This window comes from Magnolia sinica, chromosome 17, assembly GCF_029962835.1.
Source record: "Magnolia sinica isolate HGM2019 chromosome 17, MsV1, whole genome shotgun sequence".
Lineage (NCBI taxonomy): Eukaryota > Viridiplantae > Streptophyta > Magnoliopsida > Magnoliales > Magnoliaceae > Magnolia > Magnolia sinica.
Window position 1 is genome coordinate 29,053,554 of NC_080589.1, and position 23,857 is coordinate 29,077,410.

General features: G+C 40.9%; 1 protein-coding gene across 8 annotated transcripts in view; it reads right to left on the minus strand.

The window, feature by feature from the left end:
• LOC131231667 (protein XAP5 CIRCADIAN TIMEKEEPER) overlaps positions 1-23,857 on the minus strand; it is a 64,538-nt gene that overhangs the window by 35,818 nt on the left and 4,863 nt on the right. For 7 of the 8 annotated variants that reach the window (XR_009164499.1, XR_009164498.1, XR_009164500.1 and 4 more), the window contains exons 5-9: positions 1,010-1,085; positions 819-895; positions 679-740; positions 452-583; positions 299-352 (exon numbers count right to left, since the gene is read on the minus strand). Coding sequence is in view for 4 of the 8 variants with exons in the window: in XM_058227942.1 (XP_058083925.1) it covers positions 299-352; positions 452-583; positions 679-740; positions 819-895; positions 1,010-1,085 (401 nt within the window). In the remaining 4 variants the exon portion in view is untranslated. Of the gene's footprint in view, positions 1-61; positions 147-298; positions 353-451; positions 584-678; positions 741-818; positions 896-1,009; positions 1,086-23,857 lie in introns of all 8 variants that reach the window. The other variant, XR_009164501.1, reaches the window with a different exon arrangement.

Here is a 23,857-nt window from a genome sequence, read left to right on the forward strand (position 1 = left end):
AAAGCCATGCCAGATTAACTGAAAATCCTACATAGTCGTCCACAAGATTCGTGAGTATTACCGGTCCACTTTTTCCCCTTCCAGGTAGCATAGATTTCACATCTCAGAGATGGTCAGACCAAGAGGCAACTGGTTCTTTCCAGGAGCTTACCCAAGCAAAACAAATGAATAACCAAGCAGAAAATATAGTTGAAATTCAGTTATCTGTAAATAGCACAGGCTCTGCTTCTGTTCTAGAAAGCCATGCCAGATTAACTGAAAATCCTACATAGTCATCCATAAGATTCGTGAATATTACCGGTCCACTTTTTCCCCTTGCTTTGTTGATGATTAGCTCATAGAAACTATGTTGCTGTTCTTCCAAAACCCATGGAAATAAGAAAGAGAGTTGTATGAGTATAACACATACATCCAAAGAAGGACAGAATAACTCAACTCACAATGGACTCACATGAGGAATGATCAAATCTTCTTTTACATAAAGCAGGTTCTCCACTGAGGTAGTTCGAATCTCTCGGAACTCGGGCGCAAGTTGCTGCTGAACAGCTCGAAGAAATTCTCCAATGGTATCACCTTTGCGAACCTAAGGATCAGAAAGCAGGCCCAGGGGGAACCAGTTAAAAGAAAAAGAAAACCTCAAAGCAAATCTCTAAAACAAAATGCCTTTTATTTACTAGCCTGAATCACTCTCCTATGGCCCGCTCCATCCCAGTAGCTGTAAGTAATTTCCAGCGGCTCATCTGAAATATGATAGAGAACTCACTCAGCAAAATGTTAACTTTACAATGGGTATAAATGGGACTAGAGCATAGAGATACTTCTGATTTGCTCCTGTTCACGGAGCCACTGCCGACGCAACCGCTCCCGTTCAGCTTGTTCCTCTGCTTCTCGCTCACTAAAAGATTAGCCTCGACACCCCCAAGCTCAAATGTGAAAAACCAAGCAGAAAGAGACTAATTTGCTTCAATTGAAAATAAACAACACAGTCAACTCGAGAGATATGCAATACCTATCTGGCAAGAAACTCGTCTCCACTGTTGGATCCTTGCCAAACTTACCATGGCCAAACTTCTTTGATTCTTGATTGTCTGCAGTAAGCAAAAGTATTAGGTGTGGAAGAAATAAGCAGCAGTAACGTGTCCATTAATTCTTACAATTCCTAAAATTGAACATAAAAAGGACTGTATTCTGAAACCTTCTCACAACCAATCTTTTCCGTATCGTTATCGCATAATGTGTCGCGCCCTTAGATTACAAATACATATCGGTTATCACATGGGATATATCAGCTGTATCATGTAAATATTATCTTTTTACAAGAATGTTTTCCATACATGCAGGTTGCACGTGTTTGTTCAAATTGTGGTCTGATCATGGGAGAGTATTTCTGTGAAGTGTGCAAACTCTACGATGACGATGTAAGACAATTAATGTTTCTTTATCATATACAACCTTCATTTTTTTGTAACAGAAATTCAGCTTTCATTGTAACAACTATACAAACCCGTTGTACCGCCATTTTTTGCAAATGGATACAATAGTAGCCTGCATAATAATGACTACCATAGTTTAAAAACTCAACCGAGTCGATATCCGGGTGGGTCAGGTTGACTCAAAGACTCACTCAACTTAATATTGTAATTAAACTAGAAATTTAATTACACTACTAATCAACACTTGAAAATATAAATATAAGATTTGCAATTTTTAACACAAACAATTGCTTGGTCAGTTGGTAAATGATACTGATTGGCTTAGTTATGATGACTATTATGGAGGCTGATGGATGGATATTGCATTAAGATGTTATTAGAGTTTGTTATGGCATGTAGACACCCCATCTAAAAAATTTGAGGAGCGAAAATTTGAAATTTATTTTATTTTTTTATTTTTTTTCTTGTGTATTGTGTGTGTCACAATCTTTTCGAATACCATCTAACATAAAGGTCATTAGAACCATTGGATTAGACTAGATTATGATGAATTTGATACCACAAACTCATTTATAGTTGGAACATCAGAAATCTGCATTTTTATTTTGAAGACTGGTGGACCTGTAGGTGACATTCTCTAAACCACATTGATAGGCCCACTCCACATTCTTACTTTTTCGCAAAAGACTAGTTCACCTTCTTAGTTTCCATAATGACAATAGATGAGATGGCACCTCCTAAACTGCTATTTTCTATAAGAAGTAATATGTGGGACTCAGAATCCAGCTCCGACATGTCATCAACACAGAATCTGATTCCCAAAGGGAAAATTTGAATCCCACCAGTGGTCCACCTCACCATATCGATGTGTCATCAGCATTAGGAATCCAATCCACACTTTCAGTGGGAATCACTCGGCATTTTCAATCGAGATGATCTGCTCTCACATGGCCTTACTACTGTCAATTATTAAATTTTGCTCAATTAGTTACATTTAATTGAAATAATAATGGCATTTTATACGAAAGATTTCATATATAATGCTTTTATGCATTTTAGCATTTTATTTTCTAGAATTATCTGTTGAATAATGGCTACAATAGCCATGTTGGCGTGATTTTTGCACGGCTTGCTCGTAATGTTAGGGATGAATGAAAAATCCAGAGAAATAATTGTATGTCACACATGTAATTTAAAAGCTTTGGAGACATTAGTAATGTCTCAAAAACTTTTAGTTGATAAGTTGGATGACAAATCAGTAATCCAGATTGTCGATTTGTTCATGCCACCGGTGGCAAGCCATGGGTCAATGAACGGTTGATCAAAGGGTTTGGATAATTAAATCGGCATGGTTTTTACACCATTGCCTGTCCTTAGTAGCATGAATGAACAGATGGTCCGGATTTATGATAGGCCATACCATTTGTCCATCAGAAGCTTTGGAGACACTGCTAACGTCCCATGAAGATGGGAACAAACCCAGCATTGGCAATTATGATCCATTTATGGAAATCGAAACCTTGCATGCATTTGTTGTTGGGTAACGCAAGGACTTTCACCATGGCCCGCCCCTAGTAGCACAAATAAATGGACTGCTTGATCCGTGATTGTCTATCCCACATGTCAATCAGAAGCTTCAAGAACATTGTTAATGTTCCCATGAGGGCGGAAATGTTAGCATTGTCTTAAATTAAATTACTATAATAATGATGATGATGACGAGGATGACGACGACGACCATGATAATGATGATAGTAACCACTATATTATTTATAATGCCCAATATAAAACCCATGGTTTAGTGGTAGAAAGAGTGTGTTTCAACCCTAAGGTTATAGGTTATAGGTTCAAGTGCCCATGTGGGAGTGTGTAAAAAAAAATAAAAAATCATTTCTAACAATTATGACCCATTATACCACAACTTCAAACCATGCATACATCCATTGCTTCTTAGCAAATAAACAATTTTCCATTCAAAAGCTAAGGGAACATCGTATTGTGGTAACCACTCATGTTATGCATGTGGTTTTCAACTTGTTTTAGAAAACCTAGGATCTAAGTAACTATGCTCAGTCAATTTAGGAAATCCTATTAAAAGGCTAATGCAAGTAAGGAAATGAGTTCTTGTTAGATTTGATTTTGATTTCTTGTTAGATTTGATTTTCAATGTTAAAATAAATAAATAAAAGAACTAAAGGCTTGTAAATAAAGAGAAGAGAGACTCTTGGCCTTCTCCACATGCTCAAAACTTGTAGAGTTTTCCATCCATAGCACACACTTAAAGAGAGTAGAGAGAATATGAGCCAAGATAAATCTATATTGTAGTACATGTAGTCCTACGACTATGACCATCCATTTTTAAGCTCAAGCAATCTAGAAGCCAATCTTAGATCACATGGAATAAAAAGTATGTGGTTAATCCCCAGCATCTTTGTGGTTTCAATTTTTCAATGAAACTTCAAGGATTGTTTAAGAAGACATTAATACATTCTTAGAAATCAAAACATCACAAAAAAAAACAAGTATACATGATAGTTTTCCTTCATATGGGATCCTAATTTATGTGTCGTCTGACTAAACTAATGCAAGTATACTCAAAAGTTAATTCATATAATTTATAAATGTAAGAAGACATGTATGAAAACAAAAGCAATACATTAAAAAGCAAAAGAAGTTTCTATCGAGAAATATACCTGTGAGCAATGTGTGTAGATGTAGCTCAGACCCACATAGAGCTACGTGGTGGCTCAAAATCATCTCCATCTCTACGGGGCTAGGCACAGTACTGTTGTTCCACAAACTGACAATACTATGTCTAGGTCATAGTAGAATAATACCAATGAAGATACTTTCTAACATAACACTAGTACTCTTTTTTCTTTTTCTTTTTTGAAACGGTGTATTTATATATATAAACTAGCCGAAGCCATAATTACAAATGTACAAACCCAAACAGGAAGCACAAAAGGGAACTACAAAGCACCCCACATCGCAGGCAACCAAATATCTACATTAGACACTTTAAGCCATTCGACCACAAATGCCTTTGCTTTACCAAAAACTGCCTTTGACTGACCCTCACAATTCCGAAAGCATAGATTGTTCCTTTCCAACCATATTGACCAAATACCCGCCAAGGGACATAAGCGCCTAACTTTCGAGCCAATGCCACATCTTGAAGAACTCCCCTACTGATCTTGGCGATGCCCAGGAAATTTCAAATAGATGAAAGAATTTGATCCATATTTGCCAAGCAAAATCATAGTGGATAAATAAATGATCCACCGATTCCTCATCTTTAACGCACAAAATACAAGCATTCGGAATGACCATATTCCTTTTACGAAGATTGTCCACCGTAAGCACCTTGTTGCCTCCCACCAACTAAGCTAACACTACCACCTTCAATGGCGCCCTGTAATGCCACACTAAAGTTGACGGAGAAGCCTCATGAACCGGCTGACCTCCACTAAGCAATTTGTAAAGAGTCCTAGCTAAGAATTTCCCTGACTTCTCTTTAAACCACAACATTGAGTCTTGTTTTGAGAGAACCGGTTTTACCTTGGATAATCGATTCAACCAATTCTTCAATTTCATCATCATGGAAATTCCTCCTACACTACGAAGCCCAAATGACTTCCTCTCCTTGAAAGGAAAAACAGCTAGCTATTAATAACCCCTCTTCTCTTGATATACTTGCTAACCTAGGAAAAATTTCTCCCAATTTCTGCTACCCCACCCATAATTCATCCCAAAACCTAATCTTTTGTACATTCCCCAATGAATAGCCCACCCCTTACCATACCTTACTTCTTAACAAATTAACCCCTTTCCATGTGAAAGAAGATCTATAAAGAGACGAAGCCCGTGTCCACCTACCCCCATCGCCTAACCCATACTTCTTCTCTACTACCTCCCGCCACAAACTTCCCTCCTCCACCCCGAATCTCCAAACCCATTTACCTAGTAATGCTTTGTTCACCATCTCCAAGTTTCTTAACCCCAATCCCCCTCAATTGGTTTGGACACATCTACCCATTTCATGAGGTGAAACTTTTTCGTTACGAGTACTCATCCTCTCTGATTAGAGGAAATTTCAAATTTCTCCAATTTTTCGCAAATCAAACCTTCTCTCAAATCCCAAAATTTGAGTATATGTCACAATGATTTCATCAAACACTCCTAAAAACCCGGAAATAGGGGCCAATTGATTGTTGATTGAAGTGGAATTTCGAAAAGAAAAAAAAAAAAAATATATATATATATATATATATATATATATATATATATATATATATATTTCTTAACATTTTTAAATTTTTTAATTAAAAAAATATTTTTTTCCCCAGAAAATCCCCAAATTGCCCGGAATCACTAGATTAAGCTACATACATGTTTGATTTCATATTTGGACATTAAGATTGCAACCGATTTGAGAAAAAATAGGGAAGTTTTGATTTTTTTTTTTTTTCTAATTTTCCATAAATTGACCCATCTTCCCTAAAATTCCAAAATTAAAGTGTATGTGATGATGATTTCATCAAACACTCATAAATACTCTAAAATGGCAACCAAATTCCGTCGATCGAAGTGGAATTTTGAAAAAAAAAAAAAACAATATTTTTAACATTTTAAAAATATTTTTTAAAATCTATAAATTACCAAGAATCACTAGTTTAGGTTACATACATGTTTGATTTTGTGTTTGGGATAGATTGCAACCGATTCGAGAGAAACTCGAAAAAAAAAATTATTTTTTTCAATTTTCCACAACTTGATCATTCTCTCCCAGATCTTAAAATTGAATCTCCAAATTCATGATTTTTCATCGAAAATATGAAGAATCATGGATTTGTAACCACTAAACATTGATTTACCATGATTTGCAATTTTTTTTAAAAAGTGGATTGAAAATCTAAAGTGCTTACCATATTGAAAACAGCCCCAAATCAGTTTACATCTTGATTCTTACTCAAAATTGGTGTTTTTCTTCAAAGGGATTCACAAGGATGGGTTGAAAGCCACAATGGATCTATTTAAAAGTGGAGTGAAATCAAGAAAAAAGGGTTTTGGATGGGTTTTTTTTTTCAATTTTTCTACCATCAGACCCAAACTTCCCTACGAAGCATTTTTTGTAAAGGATTGGTTGCGATATCTCACAATATTTTTTGTAAAGCATTTTTTGAAAGGTCGAGAGGGCGAGCCTGCAAGGACCAGTGTTCGAGTTGTCGGTATCACTACAAGTTTCGCTGGCCAGAGATAAAGATATAATATCGTTACCGATAATATCGCCGATAACCGGAAATGCAGGAAAAAATGGGGAAACATGGAGAAAATGATGGAATTTTTCAGTGAAACTTCAGGACATACATGAATAGACATATTTACATATTCAGGAATAAAAAAATTGCAAAAAAAATACATTGCATAATAAGTTTTCATTTAATGGGACAAAAAAAGCATGCGATGCCATAAAAAATCACTTTAATAACAACTAAAATGAGTTTATATATTACAAATGAAGCTAGCATACAGTAATTAAGGCGTGTAAAAGTGAATGAACTCAAAGATGCCAAATCAAGGATGGATTGGATTATCCAATCAGTGTGATTTTTTGCATGATAGAGATGTACGTCACAAATCCACTCCTACCATCTGTTTTGAAAGGCCACAATAGGATAATGTTCTAAAAGTTAGGCAGATCCAAAAATCTGGTGGTGGGCCATACCACTGTTTTTAATGGTGGGCATTTAATCACCACCGTTTCCCTTAGTGTAGTCCACCTGAGATGCAAATCTGCCTCATTTTGGACTCATGCCTTAAAATTATCTATCAAAATAAATGGACGACATTGATAAAATATTTATCATTATGATGGCCCCACAGAGCATCGACCCATCAATCCAAAGATACAAACAAGTGACACATGCGCATTATATAAATCAGTATGCTTATCGTACTGAGTCAACTATGTGGGGCCCATTGTGATTTATGTATTTTATCCACCCCATCCATCCATTTTACAAGATAATTTTAAGGCTTGATCTCAAAGATGAAGCATATCCAATGCTCAAATGGACAACACCACAAGAAACAATGTGAATTGAACATGCCTACCGTTGTAAGATCATTAGGGGCCACAAAAGTTTTGGAACCATGTCATTTTTGTATTTTAACTTCATTCATCTCTGTGTGATCTTATGAACAACTTGGATGACAAATAAATACCACTGTGGGCCATAGCTCTTAGGAAGGTTTCAACTTGGATGACAAATAAACCTCCTTGGTCCAACATGATGTTTATATACATTCAAACAGTTCATGGTCCCATTCCTGCTGGGATGAATTGAAACTAATAATAATAATAATAATAATAAATAAATAAATAATAGCCCCCTCCCACCCACTTAGTGGTGCAAGGGAGTAAAGTGGATTATGTGCAACCTTAGCCTTCAGGAAGACAGGACAACACTTATGGTGGGGCCCACCTTGATATATTTATTGTATATCCATCTTGTTCATCTATTTTTAAAAATCAATTTAGAGTATAATCTAAAAAATGAAGCAGATTCAGATCTTTGGTGGACTTTACATAAGAAACAGTGGTGATAGACCATAAAAACCTTCTCATGGATTACAGAAGTTTTGGACCAACCTAATATTTGTTCTTTTCTGTATAAAGGTTTACGAGACCTTATTAAAGGGTTGGATGACAAATAAACATTACAAAAACATAAAAACATTAAAGTAGGCTCAAAGAAGTTTTTAATGGAGGTTCAAACACCACTCTTTCTTAAAATATGGCCCAGCTTAGATATCGATCTGCTTCATTTTTTGAGCTAGTGTCTTATAATAATTTTAAAAAACCTATGGACGGCTTGCATAAAAAATAAATACATCAATGTGAGCCCCGCCGTGAGAGAGGCACCACTGTTTGTAAAGCCCCGTAATTGCACCGAGTTCATTCTCCAAAAGGGAGCTTTCATCTTGGCTGGTGTACCAAGTCTCTAGGTGTATCGACGTTAGCAAGTTCTGTGGGTCCCATCATGAGGTATGTGTTATATCCAAACCGTCCATTCATTTTATGAGCGCGTATTAAGGCTTGAACTGAAAAATAAGATAGATATAAAGATCAAGTGGACCACACCGCAAAAAGCATTGGGGGATTGAACGTATACCATTGAAACCTTTTTTGGGGTCACATAAGTTTTGAATCAATATTATATGTGTTTTTCCTCTTAATCTAGGTATTTTTGACCTTATGTACAGATTGAATTGAAAATAAACTTTATGGTGGGCCCTACGAATGTTTTAACGGTGAAAATCATTACCCACTGCTATTTCTGGTGTGGTCCATTTGAGATTTGGCTATGATTTATTTTTTGATTCATGCTCTAAAATGATTTTGAAAAATGAATGAACAGTATGGATGTAATAAATACATCATTTTGGGGCCCATTTAACTTTGATAACCTTTGAACCGTTCGTACAACTCGGAGCTCGAGGAGCTCCAGCGCTCGTCATAGCATGACATGTACCCACGCTGGTAGTCCGGACGCGGATTAGATACTGACAGGTTGAATAGCGAGTCCGCCACTGAAGTGACGTCACCAAGTTATCTGGGCCCCACTATGATATATGTGTTGTATCCACACCGTCCATCCATTTTGAGATATCATTTTAGGGCATGAGCCAAGGAATGAGGGAGATAAAAATCTGTAGCGGACCCCACCATAGAAAGCAGTGGGGAGAGTGATTCCCACCGTTGAAACTATCCTACGGCCCACCATAATGTTTATTTGAAATCCAACCTGTTCAAAAGTTAAAAAATACCTGAAATAAGGGAAAACATAAATATCAGCTTGATCTAAACCTTTTGTGGCCTTTAGAAGTTTTTAACGGTGGACGTCACTGTTCCCACAGTTTTCTGTGCTGGGGCCCACTGGATCTTTGGATTTAACTCATTCTTTGGATATTGCCCTAAAATGATCTCTCCAAATGGATGGAAGGCGTGGATACAAAACATACATCATGATGGGGCCCACGGAACTTGGTGACGTCACTTCAATAGCTAGTCTAGCTACTCAACCTATCAGTAGCTAATCCGCGCCCCTTTCGTCTCATCTTCAACGAAAAAGCTTCCATCGTTTTTTTCCGCCTAAAATAAAATTCCAAATATCTTTCCCCAAATTTCTCTCCTTTTCAAATTCCAACCCAAATCCCCTTCAACCTCGCCGAAATTGGGTTTCTTTCAAACCTATTCTTTTCAAAGAAAAAAAAAAAAAAGAGATTTCTTACCTCTGAAAATCCGGCGCTATCAACCGTGATTGGCCCACCAAATCCATCCGAAAGCCACTCCCGCGGGCAGATTTTGAGAAAAAAATGGTAAGAGATTTTTTTTTTTCTATATCTGTTTTGTTTTTAAAAAAAAATAATAGAGAGAGTTGTCGCTGATAATTTTTTTTTTCCCGATAAAATCGAAAATATCGCCGATATTTCGTCGACATTAGGAAGAGAAACGAATTTTTGGTGTTTCGGTGTCGCCGGTCCAACGACACCGATAATATCGGCGATATTATCGATTTTTCGTCGACAATGGAAACACTAGCAGGGACCATAGTCTAGAGAGGGTTCTTTGGTCTAGAAGGGGGGTAGAGGATGGACACAGGCAACTTGCGACTAAAAAGGAGCCCGGTTAAAGAGGTTTGAATTTCAAAAGGAGAGGAGAAGGTCTGAGGCGTTTTCCTGTGAGGAAAGGACTAAAGAAAGGTAACTAGGGTAGACAGTAGAGGCTTGACCAAAGTTAGGGTAGCTTGGCTAGAGCTGACAGGAAAGGAGGGGTTCAAGCTATTGAGGTAGCCATCAATGCCATCTTCAGAAGCTAATGGTAGCAATGGGGGCAAGGAATCGAAAGCCAGAGAGTCTGAAGGGCAGATGGATGGCTAAAAGAGCGAGGGGTGATCAACGATTGAAGATGAAGGGGACGAAACGTGAGGAGACACATTAGCATAGCCAATGTCATCACTAGCAAATAAAGCTGGGCATGGGATAACTCGACGTGACTAACTTGACTCGTCTGACTCGTTCGGACCCGACTCGATCCCAACCGAATGGGTGAGTCGGTCCGAACCGAGTAGGCTTCGCTCATTCTGAACTCAAACCGAGTCAAGTTTGAGTTACCCAATAACTCGACCCGACTCGATCCGGTCAAAGTCGACTCAATCCGCAACAAACTCGACTCAGATTAGGGAATATATATAATAATAATAACCCTAATTTTTAAGTATCTCTAACCCTATATGCCGCACCCGACCCCACCCCAACCGGATCCCAACCTCTCTTCCTCCCTCATCCTCCTCTTCCAAGCCCGGCAACCACCCACCACCATCACCACCCTCCTCTCTCTCTCTCTCTCTTCTCTCTACTCCCACCCTCCCCTCTCTCTCTCTCTCTCGTCTCTACTCCCTCCTGCCCTCCTCTTCCAAGCCAGCAGCCACCCACCACCATCACCACCCTCCTCTCTCACCTCTCGAGGGTTGTACACGAACCATGCCAGCTTGGTCAACTCACTCGACTCAACTCGAAAAAGCTCAATTCGACTTGGTTCGAAACTGAGTTCAAGCTGAGTCGAGCTTAATTTTTGAGCTCTAAAATATTTCGAGCCGAGTTCGAGCTAGCCCGAGCTCAACTCGACTCGACTCGGTACTCGAACTCGGCTCGACTCGGCTTGACTCGGCTCAACTCGGTCAAATAGTATAAAAATCAAAATTTTAAACCCTAGGGTTTACCCCTTTATCACAACCCAGCCCACCCGAGCTCTCTCTCTCTCTCTCTCTCTCTCTCTCTCTCTCTCTCTCTCTCAACCCACCTTTTCATTTGCTTCACGATGAACGTGAGAGGGCACCCTAATGAGACTCCAAAGATCCAAGGCTTCGTTGGTCAGGTTGGATCTTCCCCGCACATCTCCTTGATTTTTTATTTTATTTATTTTTGAAAGGTGACATCTCCTTGATTTAGCACATCTAATCACATTTTTGGAGCGCCCAACCATAGAACTCCAAAGATTCAAGAATCACTTCTCATAATTCAACCAATAGTAGCCTGACTATGATTCCCAAAAGAGCACCCATCAAAGTTAAGATTAAAAAACTCAAAAGGCAAACTCCAACTTTCCTTAACCTTCCAAACTCCCCAACCACTTGCGGTAAAATCAGCCCAGTTGGAGCAGAAAAACTGACTAGGAAAACCTTTCAATTTTATGTCTGTTTTACCCATTCAAGAATCACCAGAAAGATCTTCTTACAATTATGATGGTCGAGCTAGCTTTACCCCTAAAACAATGTTATTTCAATCCATACAAAGAGACCACAATCCGCTTGGATAGTGAGCTTCCACAAGAACCAACCAACAGAAGGCCAAGAACCAGACCACCAACTCATAATGAGATCTTTCATAGAACCAAGAAGCACTTGCCTAATCCCATTTGGCTTGAACTCGACTCGAACTGGTCCGAGCTGCTGACCAAGCCGAGTCGAGCTGGACAAAGTGGCTCGGTCACCGAGTCGAGTCGAGCTGAGGCCAACTCGTCTCGGTTCAACTCAGTGTACAGCTCTACTCCTCTCCACTCCCTCCGTCCCTCATCTCTCAATCCGAATCGGTGTCAACTTGAACCAACTCGGTACTTTTTACTAGGTTGGACTCGATCCGGATTAGTCCAGGCCATACCCGAATTCGGATCGGTTTAGCTAGACTCAGTACCGAGTCAAGTCAAGTTCGGGTCAGGCCTATTTCCAAACCAGATCGAGTCGGGTCAGCCCTAACTCGGTCCGACTCTACTTGATGCCCAACTCTACTAGCAAAGCCATCAGCCTTGAAACACGAGGTGTAAATATCTCAATCGAGAGATGGCGCGTCAAAGCCACATGTCGAAGATTTTTGGCTGGAAGCAGGATAGGCATTAATGGATGAAGGCTTGAGAGCCAAGACTCCCCCTCTCATCTACAAAAGTCGGCTCGAAGGGCTCAGTCTAGTTGCCACGTAACAAAGAGAGGGAGATCGCTTCTTAAAGCAACGCTTGATTCTCTGAAGGTCAAAGATCCTCTGACGTCAGCTAAGTCTATGTAAGGCTCGAAGTAGGGGAGATCAAAGATTATGATCTCACGATGGTCTATGAGAGTGACATGTGGCAGGGACGGGTGTTGGAGGATGGGGCGATCTAAACCGTCAACATTCGCGGAGGCATTGACGGCTGAGATCAAAGATGGGGTGAGAAGTGAGGACAATTGTCCTTCCACGTGTTCTCCATCGCCACACTAGATTGTTTGCGATGCTCCGCCGATGCATTCAACAAGCAATGACCTTCACCTCTTGCCCTCTGGAGCTCCCTAGAACAGAGAATTTTTCCTGAGAAAACGAGATGAACAATCTGTCCTTCCCTACCACAACAGGGATTTTCGGTATCACTGCGTCAAGAAATTTTTTTCAAAATCCGAAGTCTGGTCGACCGTAATTCCTAACCGAACCCTGTAACAAGACTAAACTAAACTACCTCACCAATGCACAAACCTAGCACTAGGAGGAACTCAAGATTCCACAGTTCGAGTAGGATGCCAAAGAAATGGTACCATGAAACTTCAAAGCCGAAAAAGGAGAACTCCTCCCATTTGCATATGGAGAACACAGGGCCAAACAAGGAAGAAGCTCCCGCCAATAAGATGGGGTGGAATCTTGCTTCGGGCCTAAGATTGAGGAGAAAGGTTAAATCCTTTAAGGGTTCGAGGCCAAAACTACCTTCTGAAAGTTAATAAACGAACTCGACCCAGATTTTGACATTAGTCAAGGAAAACCTTTTCCAGCCACGGATAACCAAGCTCTGCACATATGAAGCAAAGGCTTCAATGATTATGGATTCGTCCACCAAAATTTCAAGCCAGTGGAGATGTCCTTCTAGACCCTGGGCTTGTGGGAACCACAGGGAGGGTTGTCGTAGACTAATGCTAGTCTCTAAGTGTGTTGACTCCCACCATGTCTTTGTAGGAATGATCAAAGACCATGCTAGAGTGAGTAGGAGCTTTGGTGCCTTTATCTAAATCGGCAAACATGTGCCGACACTGGTCCTCCACCCTATGGAGAGGTAGTTGTTGCTTCTTCAGTCTAGGACCATAGAGGACCTTCTAAATTGAGATTCGCCATCCATTGAAGGCGGACTGATGAAGAGCAAAAATGACCAGCGCAGCAGCCTCTGGTGAGCCCATCTTGACAAAGGTGAAGCCTTTGGGTTCCATAGTACCTTTCTTCCGGGGGAGAACGATCTCATTCATCTCCCCCGACTTCTAGAAGACCCAAGAGATAGTGTATTCGTCCCACTCAACCAAGAAACTAAAAACAAACAGGGTGGGGCAATGAGCAAATTTAGACATCAGTACCTCTTTTTTTGCAATGGCTTTCTTCTTCTTAGTAGCATGCCTACAGCCATCGTCTTTGAGAACAGAGCTAACAGCGGGAGACACAAGAGCTCTCCCCAGGATACCACTATGTCCACCATTGAGATGGGGAATAAGGCTTATCCTTTCGACTAGAAGATCCTTAACATCAAAAGACCTCACTGGGTCCTGCAGCACCATCCTCCAAAGATCTCCATTCTCCTTGCATTCTGCGATAATTGTCCCTTCACCATTCGGGCCCTCAGGAGAACCTAATCTCCACCACGAATGATTTCCTCGATAACCAATCAGCGATCTCTTGTGGATCTAGCTGCTCAATACTCTCACTCTTTCTTCTCTCGTTTCTCATTCTCCTCTTCTCCTCTCTAGATCAGTTCAACTCCCATAAAAGCTGAAGTTGAAGTAATGTGCTAAATGAGATAAGACCCCAAAAGAATTTAAGGGCCTGTTTGATTTTCTATGATACATGTAAATCTTGGTAAATAAGTAATTATTACTTTTTCACCTCGTTTGAAAAGGTGAGAGTAATTCCACCTCGAAAATCCATATGAAAGTGTTGACTTAAATATGTGGACCCCACTGTAATGTATATGCTATATCCACACCGTCCATCTATTTTATTAGAACATTTTGGGGCATGAGGCGAAAAATGAGACAAATCCAACACTCGAACACGAAAGGAAACAATGGCCTTAATTCGTATACCATTGAAAGTTATTTCCTTCACTGGGCCCACGTTGAGATTTTTTTATCATCTAACCCACTCATAGGGTCACACAGACATGGATAAGGGGAAAGCACAAATATCGGCTTTATCCAAAACTTTTAAGGGCCCCAAAAAGTTTTTAATGGTAGATGTTCGATTCCCGTTGTTTCCTATGGTGTGGTCCACTTGAGCTTTGGATTTGCCCTATTTTTTTTGCTCATGCCCTAAATTCAGCTAGCATAACAAATGAGCGGTGCACATATCTCACATACATCATGGTGGGCCCCACATCGATTTTGTAAATTTCTCGATTTAAGTGTTAAAAAAGTAAGTTGTCAAATCTGCATTGGGAAAGATGTGGTAATTACCTAGGTAAATAATTATTACCCATTTACATGGTAATTACAGTTGAGCCCAAAAATCAAACAGGCCCTAAGGGGTTTCCATCTCTAAGCTAGACTGAAGTTGGAGTAATGTGCTAAATGACCATAAAAGCCTCTTAAAGTGGAGGGGACACCACCTTTGCCTTTTTTTTTTTTGGGGGGGGGGGGGGGAGAGATCCTAGGTCAGTCGGGTGTGGGAGGAACTGTGATGACCTTGGTGCAACCAAGTTTGTATTCCTGAGTCCCTTCGTGCTTGGTGATTCGATACCAGGCACATTGGAAGGGATAAAACCAACTTGCAGTTGTTCTTTAATACTTTTCGATCCCTTAAAAAGTGCATCATCAAGACGACGACACCGAAGCATAATTGCACGTGTTGAGTGCTAAGTGATGTCCTTAAAACCATTCTATTGACAGAACAAGTCGATCGCCTTTCAAAATAGCAAGATGCATCCTAACCATTTGATCATTTGAACAAGTCTGAAATGGACGGTTGTGTGATCATGCAAGGGTTCAAATTCCACATTCGACCTAGACCAAACCCATTCACAGGTCCCCAGATTATGGTTTTAAATATCATCCCATGCAACCCGGTATCGTCCAAATCATATTGGTTTCGGTACAAACCGAAACGAGTTACCACACTGGTAAGGGACCAAAATGGAACTTAATCGAGTTGTATTGGTTCCAGTCCCCAATTGAATCGCAGCCCAAAACCACTACTTAAATCAATCCTCCAGATTAAATGGTCAGCCCATGCGACCATCCAGATTGGATATCAAGCCCATCTTTGTTGCATAAAGCACAAAGTGAAAGCAGCAACAAATTTGGGTGCAAGAACAGGAAGTGTTTATTTCAAAATGTTAACAAGTAGCAGGAAGCAAGAGCAGATGGTAAGGGGGTTGTGAAACCTGATTAGGTGGATCGTGCAACTAACTAGTGAAGCCCCACTAGAGGTAAAAGCTTTCTGCTGGCTTGTGTGTTTAAAAAAAGTATTAACACAAGACCATCTCAAGAAAAGAGGTTGCTCTATTCCCAACAAATGTCCGGTGTGCTACAGAGCGGGGAGTCACTCCAACAACTGCTCTTTTGCTCATTGTGCAGTCTCTAATTTTCTCAAGATATGGTATCAACTGGGTTATGCCGGCCACAGTGGGGAATCTACTCATTGGCTGGTGAACAGACTCTTGAGCTCCAGTTCATCATCTATTGTGGAAATCAATCATCCAGGCTGCCATTTGGTTGTATCTGGGTAGAAAGAAACAACAGAATATTCAGTTCTCAAGTTCGCCACTTCTGTATACCTCGTTTCAACACTTGAGGTCTTGGTATCGATCCCTAGCCGGGGTGGCTAACATGGAGTGTGTGTACTGACATGGGTGTGCACTAACAAGCTAACCCCAAAAAAAAAACAAAAGTTCGCCACTTCTGAAAACACAGTGGAATGGTGTTATCTGAATGAGAGAGGAATCCCACTCCATTTACTAACATGCAACTGGGCTGAATCCATTTGGTGCCCATGGTATCCAGAGGCTATCAGAGAGAATTGGCACCACCCTCCATATGGGCATCTCAAATTCAACTTGAATGGAAGCTCAATGGGGAATCTAGCCAGAGTTGGCGATCTCATCAAGAAAGGGAGAAATTCTGGTGCTACTCTCAGGCCATTTGGCTGTCACAACATCTAACTATGCCAATGTTGCAGCTCTCCTCCAAGGGTTTAGACTAGCAGTGGCTCAAATTTTCAGCCTAATATGCGTGGGACTGGAAAGTGTTCTTTTCTTTTCTTTTTTCTTTTCTTTTTTCTTTTTTTTCTTGAGAGAGAGAGAGAGAGAGAGAGAGAGAGAGAGATAACTCAAGAAACATTATCAGCTGGACTAAATCTGGTTACGGCGTTTAGACTAACCTGAAGCTTGAAATTTCATGCCAATATGTTGTCTTCACCATTTCATTTGTGCACATGCACTGTGCTAAAAAAGTGGAGACAGGTTAGCTAAGGAGGGGGCTTCCAATGCACCAGATTTAGACTGTGACTTGGTGATCGAGAAGTTTCTGATTTTGTGTTTACTCTCTCCTGATTTTTCCCTATTGAGTTAAAGAGGGTTTTTTCTCTTGGCCCCTTAAACCATTTGGAGCTTTTGTGGCGCGGTTGTCGGCTTTTGTATCTCTTTTTTGTTTTATCCATTAATAAAGTTCCTCACCATTCATCCAAAAAACTATATGACTGTCCACATTGACGATCTAGATCACATCAGAGGTCGAAATTGAGCCAATTGACGATCTGGACCAATTCAATGGTCTAAATGGATTGTGAGGTGCACAAATCCAATTGGATGCCCAAATCACCAACCAGTTGGATCGTGCGGCCCACAAGTTCATCCAAAATAGCCCTATGCAACAACTGTAGAGTGACTAAACGGATCTTGTGCTAGTCATACAGCCCATAATTCCATATGCTTGTCTATAAACGACTTTTAGAACAAAAGGATTCTATGTTTAGCTTCCTTCTATAGTTATTTTCTATTTTTATGCAAGTTGAGAAATTTTAGGCAATTTATTATTTGAACCAAAAAACTTTTTTTCCTTGGTTTCTTCAATTGGTTTGTAAACAAGACTGTATAAAGCCACAAGAGTGGGAATAAAATAAATAATGTCATGAATAATTCAAATTCAATCAAAATATTATGATTCCTTTAATGTTTCTTGATATTAGAAGCCCGTTCTAGAGGTGAGACCACAGAAATACTAGAAAGAGATTTCCTCCACAAAGTTATCCCCTTTTTAATTTCTCTGTAAATTTTGTCAGCAAGTGAAGTTGTCAATTTTCTGACCATTTTTTTAAGATATTCATCATCATCACAGTAGTAGGTTTGCTCTGATCTTCAATTACGCTCAACTTTCTTCAACTTGCTACACAATAGCGTATGGGACAAAACTGAATTCTTCCAAGCAGGGGAATTGATGCATCCAAGCCACCGCCACACGTGTACAAGTGTCCATCAAAGGAAGGCCCCATAGCTTGTATGGTTAAAATCTGGCCCCAAGAGCTGTCCGACTGGTCATGAGGACCAGATTTCCAATCAGATCAAATCGAGTGCCCAAATGATACCTGCAGTTATCCCAGATAATTGTGCTGACCATTATGTGCGCCCCACATGTGGTATCGGCATATAGCACATGTGATCAGTTTCCACTTCAAAACATGGACTTTTAAAGACCACAGAGTTCAAGTCTTGGAATCTTTTTTATGTCCTTTCTTGTCGTTAGTGCAGGTAACTAGAGTCCTTGTCTAGTTTAGTAATAAGTGCCAACTGGGGGAGGAACATGTAATATGGTTGGACCAGCCCATATATAGGTCAAATGTCTGACAGAGGAGATACATGAATTAAAGTAGAAAACTATTGCTTTCGAGTCCCAGCAATTGAATCTGCTTGAGCGATTCTCTTACACTTCCTTTTTTTTTGAAGATTGCAAATTATATTAAAAAGGGAGCCGAAGCAACCCAAAAACAGAACAACAAAGCAAAACAGAAAAACAAAAGAACCTGAAAGCAGCAAAAGGCTAGAAACTATACAACTCAAACCCAAACAAAACCTGAAAGACCCCCAGAAACTAGAAACTATACAAGACAGAAGCTACAAAGAGCTACTGGAGCTACAAGACATGAAAAGGAACAACAACCCAGAGGGGGACTATCCCAAAAGAAAGCAGACTCATCGGTCAGCTTGAGTCGAGGACCAGCTTCTTATGTCGGAGAAGATTAGATCAGACACCCGAAGATGGGCAGAGGAGGTATCCCAAAAGCACCGGTTATTGCATTCTCTCCAGATAACCCATAAAACAGCCACCATTGCAACCCTCCAAATAGCCAGGCGTCCTAATCAGCAATCCTTCCATACCAAGCAAGCAAACAACAGGCCTGAGCCTGAGATGGAAGCAGTCATCACCCAATACTGCCTGAACTGGCGAAGGATAGAAGACCAAACTCAATTGGCAAAATGGCAATGAAGGAACAGGTGGTCTGTGGATTCGGTATTATCCTTGCAAAGGAGGCAGACAGAAGGCAGGATCATGCCCCTAAGCTGTAGGTTGTCTATTGTGAGGGTTCTACCTCAAGCAAGAAGCCACACAAATTTGGGGTAGTGTGTGTTCAACCAAACGAATGAGGGAAAGGCTCGATCAAAGCTGATGTCCATCCAATCGACAGGGAGAAGGATTTGGCGGAGAAGATCATGGAGGAGGATAAAGTCCAATGGAGAGAGTCTTGTTCTCCAGAGGATATAGTCCAATGGAGAGCGTCTTGTTCTCCTTCGGAGGGTTGCACACCTTGGAGGAGCCTTAGCAGATCCAGGTGGGCCATTCCAAATCCGAAAGCCCTCATTTAAACGGAGGCCACCACACCCCTAATCCAACAGAGGAGTGACAGTCAACTACAGAAACTGATAGATTAGAGGCAATCTTAGCCAAAGAAGGAAAAGGAGAGGCTAGAGGACTGTCCAAAATCCACCAATCTTGCCAAAAAATTGACATGAGATCATCTTCCAGCCCAAAGAGAGAGACCTCCTTGAAAGGGAGGATCTTGGCAATAGCTTTCCAAACCGTGGAAGCCATGTAACGGGAGGAGGGTTTGGCGAACCATCCTCCCTCCATGACTCCATATTCGGCAGCAACCAAATCCCTCGACCAAATTTCAAGTTCCTTAGCAAAACCGCCATATCCATTTACCAAGGAGAGTTGTGTTAATGCAGGGGCATTTTCACACCAGGCTCGAGTGGGGTAGCCCATGGGATAAGGGGACACACTCGAGGTGGGTGACCCATGTGATTTGGGGCCCACGGGGGAGGTCTCGTATTTGAGACTCCTCACCAGGGGTGATTAATGCGCATTTCACACCGGGCTCGAGTAGGGTAGCCCGTGGGATACGGGGACACACTCGGGGTGGGCGGCCCATGTGATTTAGGGCCCACGAGGGGGGTTCGGCCAAGGTCCTAACCCATGAGATGTGGGGCCTGAGCTATGAGATAAAGGGATTAATTTGTCATACTCTAATAGTTCGAGATTTTAGAGCAAGTGGTTAATTGTCCTACATCATGCGCTAACCTCTTCTAAAACTTTGATGTCGGCTCCTTCCAAAAGGGGTCTGCAAACCTCATTCCAACAAAGGAGATGGAATTTATGCATGTCGAGTTTATAATTCCATAAGAAATCTCGAGTCTCGACAGAGTTTATCAATTTTGGAAAGGATGGATTTGGGGCAGGAAATATAGAGAGGAAATAGGACGGCAAGTTGGACAAAGGATGTTTGGTCAGAGTGAGACGACAACCCATAGACGGATAGTAGTGATGGGGACATCACGGACACATGCGCACGCACGCCGCCCCCCTATGCATGTACGCTAGAAAGAGGGCCCCACCGTCGATCTGGATCGATGACGATGTCCAAGGAGGGCCTCCTAGTTAGAAGATGGAGTTTTGGTTCATTAAAGTGGGCCCGATAATCAAGTAAAGCCCATCATGGGATCTCATGATCGGGGCCCACTAGTCGGATTAAGTTCATACTTTAAGTTTTTCTTATTTATATTATTTAGAACATCATGAACGCTTTAGATTTCTTTGATTGGTTTTTATTTTAGTTTACTTCATCGCCAAGTAATAGATTGCGCACATGGCACGAGTTTTGGGGTATAGGGTTTTCTTATAAATAGGCACCCATAGTAGTTCTTTTGATTCAATGAAAATTAATAAAAATTATTGCGTTTTCCTGCTCTTTTCCGAGTTATGAAAACCTAATTGGGTGAGAAGTCCTCCTTTCTTCAAAGGACTAACTACCATGGTGCGAAGCTACATCTATCCCGATTCGTCCCCACCTTTTTCCATCTATATTTCTCCTCCTACAAGCATTCCATCTGCAAATCCATCAATAGTTGCAGCTATTTTTCTCTCTACAGCAGATTTCTAAAATCTGGCCCTGTGGGAGGGCTGAAACTTCGGCAGAACACCACGCACAAACCATGCATCGGATCGAACTAAGATTTGGAAGTTTTGGAGTCCATCCCTGGCCGAACAGGGCCAAGGTGGCCTTTTTCTGAATAGTGGGCCCCACGCACGTGCGGCCGTGATCACACGCACGTGCATCTAGGCCATTGTTGCTATTCACGCGTGGGAACTATTTTTCAGCTCATGTTTTCTTCTTATTTTACCCTCTCATACCAGTTTTTTCATAAACCCTAACCCTATATTGCATTATCCTGAATTTATTTGCCCATTTTCTCACCCCTAGGGTTCCTCGAATTGAAATTGGTGAATCCCTTGGATTAGGGACTGATTACTGTGCATGTGTGGATGATTTCTGTCCCTTTGAGTATAATTTGGTTCATAATTTTAATTGATCCAACCCTAACATGTGTTGGCCAGGACCCGCACAGATTCCCCTCAATTGAATCTTTGGACTTTTGTGTGGGATGTGGAATTTTTATGTTATTGTTTCTGAACTAATGTGATCTTAAGTCTGAAATCTTGCATATCATATTTGAATTTCATGTCCTGCATCAAGTATCTTTTCCAAGGGAAAAGTTCCCTTTTCTAATCTTTCAATGACTACATCCCAAAGATGATTGGCCGGTTTGCAAATACAAAGAGGGAGACCTAAATAGGAGGAAGGGAAGGAGCCAACTTTGTAGCCAAACTCCTCAGCCAGCCTAGTTAGAGGAGCATTAGAGATGTTTATACCCAACATTTCGCGCTAGGCGAGGTTAATCTTTAGGCCAGGAAATGGCCTCATAATAGTTCTTGAGTTAACCACAAATGAGACCAAGTCTTCATAGAAAAGTAAAGTATCATCAGCAAACTGCATATGAGTAACGAAGGGGCTAGAAGGAGAAACTCTCAATCCACTGGAGAGCCCTATGGATTCCCCTTTAGCTATCATTCTGTTGAGGCCATTGGAAGCAATAATGAAGAGATAAAAGGAGAGGGGATTCCCCTGCCTGAGGCCCCTTGAGGAGAAGAAACCTTTAGGGAAACCATTCACTGAAACAGAGGAGGCAGAGGAGATGTAGGAGGAGATCTATTTGTCTCCAATGACAAATCTGTCCAAAAGATAGTCCCAATTAACCCCAATCAACATGGTCAAAGGCCTTTTCATACGATAGCAAAGAGGAGTAAAAAGAGAATGTGATCCGATACCTATTGGCGATTCTCGATTTTAACACCATCAATAGAAACAAAACTTATCTTGTCTGAGTGAGATCTAGCACTAGTAATTGCATGAAAGTATGGTATTCTTATCACCTTCTTTTAGCTAGGCTAATCTCGATCGTTGCCTCCACTTTATCTCTTGATGTCTTGTTAGACTTGCGTACTCTACTCTGAGAGAGGTCTTAAGAGTTGTCTCCAAATTGGACAACTAATTCAATTCTTCATGCACATCTAAATGTTGGATCTCTAAAAGGGTAATGTTGGATCTCTGAAAGGGTATTAGATGTTGCAACCTCGACACCGTCTTGAGAATCTTTTCTCCAAGAAATCACATTTTGTTTGAGAAGTTTCAATTTTCTACTCAGGACATAACTCGAGCTGCCAGAGACAGAGAAAGGCGTCCACTAATTGGACACGAGGGATAGAAATCCCTTTTTTTCAAGCAACGAAATCTCAAAACGAAATGGTTTTGGGCCCCAACTTTCTTCCTTGGAGCTCAACATAATTGGGCAATGGTCTGAGATTGGCCGAGGAAGGCCATGCTGAGAGACCACAGGAAAAGCGTTGAGCCAATCAGGGGAAACTAAGAACCGATCGAGAAAAGATAGGATTGAGGGAGATTGGCCATTAGTCCAGGTAAAGTTGACGTCTGACAAGGGAAGGTCAATGAGATCATGGCTTCCCAATCCGAGAATAGTCTCATGGGATGGCCATTGGACTTCTCATAAGAGAATCTAACGACATTGAAGTCTCCCCCTAGACACTAAGGAAGGGACCACTCATGTTTTATTGCAGTTAGATAATCCCAGAGCAGGTCCCTAGAGGAAGCAAAGCGACCGTAGACTAAAGAGAGTATCCACCTGAATCCATAGGTGGGATGTTCGAGAACAACGGAGGTGGCAAAGAATCCTATGAAGCTATCAACCTTGGTCCATGCATTAGATTCCCAAGCTAAAAGGATACCCCTAGAAGATCCAATAATGTCGAGAGAAACCTAGTCTTTATTATGAGACCCCAAAATAGCATTTAAATCCCTTCGGGAAAACAAAGGGAATTTCATTTCTTGGATGGCCATTATTTGAGCTTTATACTTGCGAATAATATCCTTGACTTGGATTTTCTTATTGGCACCTCTTAGGCCTCTAACATTCCAGGAGATTATCCTCATTAAGGGACTGACTTACCCCTTCTACCTTTTTTATGATTTGGTGTTGGAACCAGTGTTGTAGTTGATGGAGGATTCCAAACCGATCAGCTCTCTCCATCCTTTAGGAGACTTCAAGCTTTTCCTGGAAGTCGATGCCATCCTCACTCCTTGCTCTTCGATGAACTGATACAAAGCAATGTAATCTTCCTCTTTATCACCAAAAGATAATCCCACAAACTTTCCAAAGTGCAACAATCCTTCCCGAACTCTCTTGGGATCTTTTCATTTAGATAAAATCAAAATTTGACCCAGACTAGAGGTTTGGGACAGTCGATCTCGGATTGTAGGCGTTGGGTTGTCTTTCTGAATAACCTGAAGGAGGAAAACATCGAAAACAAAAGGAGAGGCAATGTTAGCTTGAGAAAGAATGGAGTCTTCATGGACAACTGGAATGACCGTCCTCTCCGATGACGAAGAGGTAGGACTTTTAGAAATGAGAGAAATCTTGAAGGGGCAAGGGTTGAATATAGTGTCACAGGGGTTGGATA